This window comes from Ictalurus furcatus, chromosome 10 (genome assembly GCF_023375685.1).
Source record: "Ictalurus furcatus strain D&B chromosome 10, Billie_1.0, whole genome shotgun sequence".
NCBI classification, from domain to species: Eukaryota; Metazoa; Chordata; class Actinopteri; order Siluriformes; family Ictaluridae; genus Ictalurus; species Ictalurus furcatus.
In genome coordinates this window covers 3,370,418-3,378,905 of record NC_071264.1, presented here as the reverse complement: position 1 = coordinate 3,378,905, position 8,488 = coordinate 3,370,418, and the positions used below count along the sequence as shown (strand labels likewise).

Here is an 8,488-nt window from a genome sequence, read left to right as displayed (position 1 = left end):
TTGAACAGATAGGGGGTATAATTACTTACGGATTTCAGCTGGTTCCTTGCTTTACCTTGGAGAACTGCTTTTTCTTAGCGTGTTCAATACTTTTTTTCCCGTGTCATTCCACTATATTACACATAACTTTATTTATGGACTTTAATACTGAGTTAATACTGGTGTCTGGTGAAAATGTCATGTGAATAACCTCATTGGAAATATGTTTACTGAAAAAAATGTTGACGCATTCAATACACTGATATGCTTCCTGTTTCATGCAAATATGCCTTTCCATCTAGCCAATCAATAGTTAACCCATTGTCTCTGTTGTCTGTCAACATGATGCATATACACTGATTTTCTTTGACAAGAGAGATCTTGCCATCTGAATTTGTGTGTCTGTGTCATTTGGCAAACTCTCCCAAGCACTTGATACAGGAAGTGTGTAGCGGAGCGAGGGGACCTTCTCTCTTGTACTCTTCGATAAGACTACATTTTGCTTTCTTTTTTCTTAAAAATCACAACCAGAAGGCCACATTTCTAACAGCAGGTGACCAAATTGGGGAGAAAATGGGGACATTTTTTTTTTTTTTAAAGAAAATAAAAAAGAGAAAATTTTATTACAAAAAAACTAACTAACTGCACTAACGAGAATAAACTGTCATGTTGTTACTCATTATCCAACATGCTCTCAACATCAAAGGTGTTATGGGACAGAAAAACATTAACAGGGAAAACACATGTTTACTAAACAATGAATGTGTCTTAATATCACTTTCCTTCTTTTCAGAATTGATCCCAAGTTTCACCACCGTGCAAATGCAAGTATACAGATGTCCACTCATAATGTGTGATAACATTTTATGGCTGTATTTTCATTTGGATAACATGTTGAACAATTGGTTTATGAATTAATCTATATAAACATATGATACAAATCCTCATGAATTAAATAATCAAAAGAACAAAAAAACATTTATTCAGAAAATGCATCCTAGGTTTGACATGGAACCTGCTCTTCTTTAAAGAACATTTTAAAAAGTTACTGCATGGCAACAAAATGTTTTAAGTACAGACTTATCTAAACGTTCTACGATGATAGTTACAGGAGATTTTATCTAGTGTAATTTTTATTCTTGGTCTAATTTCAATTGTTTAAAACCTGCTAAAACTACAGGAATAACTGTAAAAGCGACTCTTCCAAATCTCTGAATGCAATTACTTATAAATAATTTCTTGCAAAGAAACGAAACATCAGCAACACCTACACATGGTATACACATTGCACTGCACACACGATAGCATCTTTGGCCACTCCTCATATAAAAGGACACGGATGCAAACTCCATCCAAATCCATCATGGTATGCAGTCTCTCTGTTTCATTCTGCATCTTCTGAGTCATACTTGAAATCCTGCATAATTTCACTCAAAGACTCCTTGTTTTTTATGATACTGCAAAATAAAGAGTGAGAAAGCAACAGTGAGGTATACAGTAAGGCTGGACGATATGACCTAAAATCAAAATCTCGATTAATTGAACATTTTACCTCGATTACGTTTAATCAACGATTATTTTGCTTTTGGGGTTGTTTTTTTTTGTTTGTACTGTAAATACGCTCAACTATTAAAGGTGGGATTTTTTTTTTCCTAATCTAATTTTTTTCTAAGCATGAATTTCTTGTCTTATTTTAAAAATAATTGAAGGAAACACAAACTATTAAACTACTATAAACTATATAACACAAACTATTAAACTATATAAACTATCGTCCTACTCGACCAGAGATCAGATGTGCAGACTTCAGTGAAGCAGCTACTTTTTTATGACGTGTTTTCTGCAGTTTGGGGAAAATATGGTTGCAATGGCACAGTGTATGTTCTGTGGAGAGTTTCACCGAGGTGTTTAAACCCACTGCGCTTCACTGTCGCTATGGGAGCCATATCTTTCGCGATGTAGTAACAAATGGCGTCAGTTATTTCTTTCCATCTTCTTGAATCCTTTTCATATTGTGTAGCATTTTTAAATGCTTGTGTTATCGACACCTGCTTTGTGGAGGCACTTGTTGCTTGTCGGTCTCTCTTTTTTGAGCCATGCACTGTTCATATACGGTAACGTGATTGTGCTGCGAGTGTTGAAACAGATTGGTGTTATTGTCTTTGGTCGCTGAAACGGTTTTTCTGCAATGTTTACATTTAATGTAATTTTGTTCAATGTCTTCTTTACTGAAGCCAAAATGCGTCTAAATGAGGGACAAGGCGTTTTTCTTTGGTACAAGCTGCTCCTGTTGCACGGTTGACTCGGTGTTCGAGTCTGCCTCCATGTTGCTTCCGTGCCGCTGACTGGATGGGGCGGAGTCACGTGACTACACACGCTGTATGTTCTTAAAGGGAAAGTAGTAACCGGAATTTAATAAACAACGAAATAACCGACAAGGGGAAATTACGTCGGTTCGAGGTTCTGAATTTCGGTTTCGATTACTTTTCGATTAATTGTCCAGCCCTAGTATACAGTGAGGGACAACAAATATTTAGTCACTTCTGTTTTTGTAATTTAATATAATTCCAGTGCATACAGTATATCCACTTAAAGTTCACACGTCTTTTGACTCTGTATGAAATTGATAGGGAAAAACGTATGCAAACATGATCTGTACAATTGACCTGTCAGTACAGTTGGTTTGAGAATATGCAGGTGGAAAGTTCATGGAACCAACAGTCCTAGAGCACTATGAAGATTTCACAACACAATCTCAGAATAATGAAACGGAAGGAAAGAGAGAAGTCAGCAGTCACTTGTAAAGACTTGCAGGACGACCTGAAAGCAGCAACTGTTTATTGCTTAGTTTTATACAGGGAAAAAAAAATCAGCAATGAACTGCACTGAAATCATCACTGTTCCTATAGAGAAAATCACAACTCTTCTAGAACAATATACTTTATATCAGGAATATCAGAAAATGAAAGCTAAAATTTTGATCTATTGTCTCATATTCATCTCCAGTCTACTCACTCGAATCCCATGAGGAATCCTTATAACCCTGGGGACTTGAAGACAATTTGTCAAGATAAACAGGCCAAAATTAGACCACAATGCTACAAAAAAGCTTACTTCTTACTTTAGATGTCTCAAAGCTGAAATCGCCAACAACAGCTTTGCAAAAAATTACTAATTTTGGTCATTTGTGGTGTCTGAATACTTTTCCCCTATCAATTTTGTTTTTAAACGTATATTTGTTCATGTTCACAAATAAATACTTTATTGTTCATATTTACAAGTACAAAGTCAAAAGACACTATGTGTACATTTGGAGTGGATTGTAACAATGGTATGGTAAAGATGGCTGGATATATATATATATATATATATATATATATATATATATATATATATATACACACATACATACATACATATATATATATATGGAATAATGAGAATAAAATGATTGCCACTCTTACTCCTGTTTGATCTCCTGAACCTTCTCCTGATAGCTCTGATCTTCTGGATGATCTTGTGCACTCTGCTTGGCTAGCTGTAATTTTGCTGTCTGCAAGAAAGATTATGAATAGTTAAAATTCCTACCACACTGTTCTGAATGGATTTACTAAGCTAGCAAATGCAAGGGCATTCTTTAAGAAAGAAAATGTCCTTCACTCACACAGCTCTAACAAACGTGAGCAAAATGCACAATGACTTAGCTCACACACCAAAATGAGGCTACCATCGCAAAAAGATTTGTAACATCTTACGCGTAACATTGTGTGGGACAAAAGACACTGTAAACTTACATCAGGAAATCTTTTTAACCATCACGCATTCACAACTCTGTGTGCCTTTGAGCGTCGGTGGCTTGAAAAATATTGAGTAATTTAAAAAGATCACTGCATGTCCTATACACATGTGGAGAAGTGCAGATTTAAAGATATATTGTAATTGATTGATGTGCAGCTCATAAATATATTATTCTTTTTATTTTTGCTACAGTATGGTTACTATAGGTCTACCTTGAATTCTATGAATTAAAAGAAAAGTTAAATTAATATTGAAGTGTTCTGCATCAAACACAGTTCATACTTAGGAACATGAAAATTAGTGTGTGCTTCCTTTCCGTCTTAGTGCTTATGAGTCTTATGAGTCTGAGAGGCTGTGAAGCCGTGTTTTGTAATAATTACAAAACACAATTACAATTGCATCACAAGTTACACCTATAATTTCTCACAATCTTGCAAACAGAAGGAGCATGCATGACAACATGCTAACTGTTGGTGTAGAAATAATAACATGTAATAACTATGTAATAATAATAAACATGTAATAATAATAAGTAATAACATGTAAGGAAAAATTGTAGAAAATAACTTCTGGTTTAATTGTTTAATCTATATTGCAGAACAAATATCTCCATCATGAGTGGATGAATCCTGCTACCAACCCCACCAGTCCAAACAGACAAGGAGAAGTGATGAACTAGTGTGCATGCTCTATGTAATGAAGTCACAGCTGTAGTGTGGATCTTGATGTGTTACAGTTGTGTCGGCTCTCCCCTACTCTGTGTTGTTAGTTTGTAATGTAACACCACCATGCCAGCTACCGTGGCTATTTTCATGACAGGAAACAGATTAAAATGTAGAAAAATATGACGACTTTACAAACTTAAAGTCCTAGAGGAGTTGAAACCATCACAGTCCATTAAAATATGCCTCAGATGTTGGAATGTGGCATAAGGGGCATAAAGGAAGATTCATGTCATTTTTAAATATTAATTACAAAATAAATGCTTGCTATTAAAAAAAAAAAATCACTGAAATATTACTTGAGTAACAAACAATTTATGTTAAATACATACCAACTCTAGTTTCTGTTTCTCTTTGATTTGCAGCTTCTCGATATGTTCGGAGAGATCTGATCGGTTGAAGTCTTGATGAAGGCGCTCTTTAATCTCCAGCACCTCTTTTGAGATGCCACAGAACGCTTTGGTCATCTCATGAACCAGCTGTCTGTAATGCTCGAAGTCATAATCTGGCCCTGTCCTCAGGTACGCCTCATGACCTCTGAGATAAACATAAGCCAACCACATTAATTAACTAACACACACACACACACACACACACACACACACACACACACACACAGAGGTTTCCCAAAGTAGGGGTCGAGATCCCATGTGTGGTCGCTTGATATACAAATAGGGAGAAACCTCACAATCTCCTCTTCTGTTTCAGTCAATTATTTTACAAATTAATATTAATTATAGAGCTCGACCGATTGATCAGTTTTGTCGATTAATCTGCACTGATAACTGATTACTGAAACTATTGGTTATCAGCAAAAATCCACACGGATAGTTTTTCCCAGGTGTATCCCTTGCGGGAGCGGCTCAGAAGTGTCCGTTGTCAATGTACAGTATGAGAGCGGCCTCTAGGTCAATTTTTTTAATAGCACTGATGTCTGGTGGTGTTTGTTTTTGACACGTGAGTCGACACTGTGCACGGAGCGGGATACTTCAGACCACGGATTTAATACATCGACAACGAAAAGGAGTTTCCAGGAATGTTACTTTTTGGTAGTACAGTTTGGGATGTATATATTTTATTTACTTCAATATTTATTAATAGTTTATATACACAGTGCCCTCAATTAATATTGGCACCCTTGGTAAATATGAGCAAAGAAGGTTGTGAAAAACTGTCTTTATTGTTTAACCTTTTTATCTTTTGTTTAAAAAATTCACAAAAATACTCTACTCTGATGGATATCAAACAATTGCAAACACAACAAGTTTATCCAAAAAAACCCCAAAACCCTTTGTTAAATTTAGGTGTGCAACAATTATTGGCACCCCTATGAATTTATATAAGAAAAATATTTTTCACCTGGATGACTAGGAACAGCAAACAGGAAGTTGTTCAACCATGACTTCCTGCTTCACAGGGGTATAAATATGAGGTAACACATAGACCAAATTCCCTTAGTCATTCATAACAATGGTAGAGCAAGGAATATAGCTGTGATGTGCAGCAAAAGGTTGTTGAGCTTCACAAAATGGGAAGTGGCTATAAGAAAATAGCACAAGCATTGAAAATGCCCATTTCCACCATCAGAGCAATATGTGAAGGTGAAATTAGAGTCAGGTGATTGTCATCCCATTGATTAAAATCAGGTGAGTGAGCTCCCTATTTTATTTAAAGAACAGGGATCTAAACAAAAATTTAACAAAATCTTGGCATAAACAAAGGAGATTTCTGAGGATCTCAGAAAAAAAAAAGAGCTGTTGATGCTCATCGGGCTGGAAAAGGTTACAAAACCATCTCAAGAGATTGGACTCCACCAATCCACAGTCAGACAGACTGTATACAAATGCAGGAAATTCAAGTCCATTCTTATCCTCCCCAGGAGTGGTCGGCCAACAAAGATCACTCCAAGAGCAAGATGTGTAATAATCCGTGAGATCACAATGGAATCCAGGGTAACTTCTAAGCAACTAAAGGCCTTTCTCACATTGGCTAATATTAATATTCATGAGTCCACCATCAGGAGAACACTGAACAACAATGGTGTGCATGGCAGGATTCCAAGGAGAAAGCCACTGCTCTCCAAAAACAACACTGCTGCCTGTCTGAAGTTTGCTAAAGATCACGTGGACAAGCCAGAAGACTAATGGAAAAATGTTTTGTGGACGGATGAGACCAAAATAGAGCTTTTTGGTTTAAATGAGAAGAGTTATGTTTGGAGAAAGGAAGACACTGCATTCCAGCATAAGAACCTTATCCCACCTGTGAAACATGGTGCTGGTAGTATCATGGTTTGGACCTGTTTTGCTGCATCTGGGCCAGGACGACTCGCCATCACTGATGGAACAATGAATTCTGAATTATACCAACGAATACTAAAGGAAAATGTGAGGACATCCGTTCATGAACTGAATCTCAATAGAAAATGGGTCATGCAGCAAGACAACAACCCTAAACACACAAATCTTTTTACCAGAGAACGGTTAAAGAAGAATAAAGTTAATGTTTTGGAATGGCCGAGTCAAAGTCCTGACTTTAATCCAATAGAAATGTTGTGGAAGAACCTGAAGCAAGCAGTTCATGTGAGGAAACCCACCAACATCCCAGAGTTGAAACTGTTCTGTACTGACGAACGGGATAAAACTCCTCCAAGCCGATGTGCAGGACTGATCAACAGTTACCAGAAATGTTTAGTTGTAGTTATTACTGCACAAGGAACTCACACCACATACTGACAGCAAAGGTGCACATACTTTTACCCCTCACAGATATGTAATATTGGATCATTTTCCTCAATAAATAAATGACTAACTATAATATTTTGCCTCATTTGTTTAGTCTTTATTTACTTTTAGGACTGATGTCCTTGGTCAGTTTCTCACTCACTCACACACACACACACACACACACACACTCACTCACTCACACTCACACACACACACTCTCTCTCTCTCACACACACACACACACTCTCTCTCTCTCTCTCTCTCTCTCTCACACACACACACACACACACACACACACACACACACACACACAATGTCATCACAATTTAAAGGCCACCGACTTACTCTTCAAAAAGTGTGTATGCCTCCATGCGCTCAGTCTGAAGTGCGTAAAAACGTCGGACCAAACATTTTAAATCTGAGGGGGACTTTAAAAAACAGTCAAATTATGAAATCATGAATAAGGCTTAAGTTAAAAATAAATAAATCATCATCATCATAAACTACCCTACTGGTCTACATTATAAGCTAATAATCATGATAATAAATAGCTCATTAACGTACCATGGCTGGACCAGCGCTGTTCATCAATTCTTTCACCAGCCAGCGATTTCATTTATTTTACTTCCGGGGAATTTCAGCAGGATATTGTCAAAATAAAAGTCAACCCTCGACAACGCTTTATTCACAACATCTGGGAACTCGAAACCTCCTACTAACTCATCCGTCTAAAACCTAAAGTCGTCTAAAGTCTTCTAAAGTCTTCTAAAGTCTTCTAAAGTCTTCTGTCGCTGTCTACAAAAACTGAAATGAAAGAGTTTTGTGATTAGTGCTTAATTAATTTTTTTAAAGTGTTAATTTTTTTTTATTTATTTATTTATTGTATTTAGACAATCGTATGCTTCCAACTATGTTTTTTTGTATGCTGTAGCTTTAACACCCTTAACACCGTTCACTGGAACTAAAACGGACCCAAACCCTGAAAACAGCCCCAGACCATTATCCCTCCTCCACCAAACTTTATTGTTGGCACTTTGCACTCTGGTAGGTATTGTTCCCTTGGTATCAGCCAAGCCTAGATTCATCCATCAGATTGCCAGATAGTGAAGTGTGATTCCAGACAACATGTTCCACTGCTCCAGTGTCCAGTGGCAGTGTGCGTTACACCACTTTACACCAGTCCATGCTTGGCGGTACACATAGTGATCTTAGACATGTGTGCAGCTGCTAGGTCATGGAAACCCATTTCATGAAGCTCTTCTTCTG

General features: G+C 36.9%; 1 protein-coding gene across 1 annotated transcript; it reads right to left on the bottom strand.

Annotated features, from left to right (window-relative positions):
* Window positions 1–831: 831 nt before the first annotated feature.
* rex1bd (required for excision 1-B domain containing) lies at window positions 832–7,971 on the bottom strand. Its single transcript, XM_053634080.1, has 5 exons — window positions 7,787–7,971; window positions 7,568–7,650; window positions 4,832–5,036; window positions 3,444–3,532; window positions 832–1,436 (listed from the first exon to the last, which is right to left on the bottom strand). The coding sequence occupies exons 1-5, from the start codon at window positions 7,808–7,810 to the stop codon at window positions 1,364–1,366; spliced, it is 474 nt and encodes a 157-aa protein (XP_053490055.1). The 5' UTR covers window positions 7,811–7,971; the 3' UTR covers window positions 832–1,363.
* Between the last annotated feature and the right edge of the window lie 517 nt (window positions 7,972–8,488).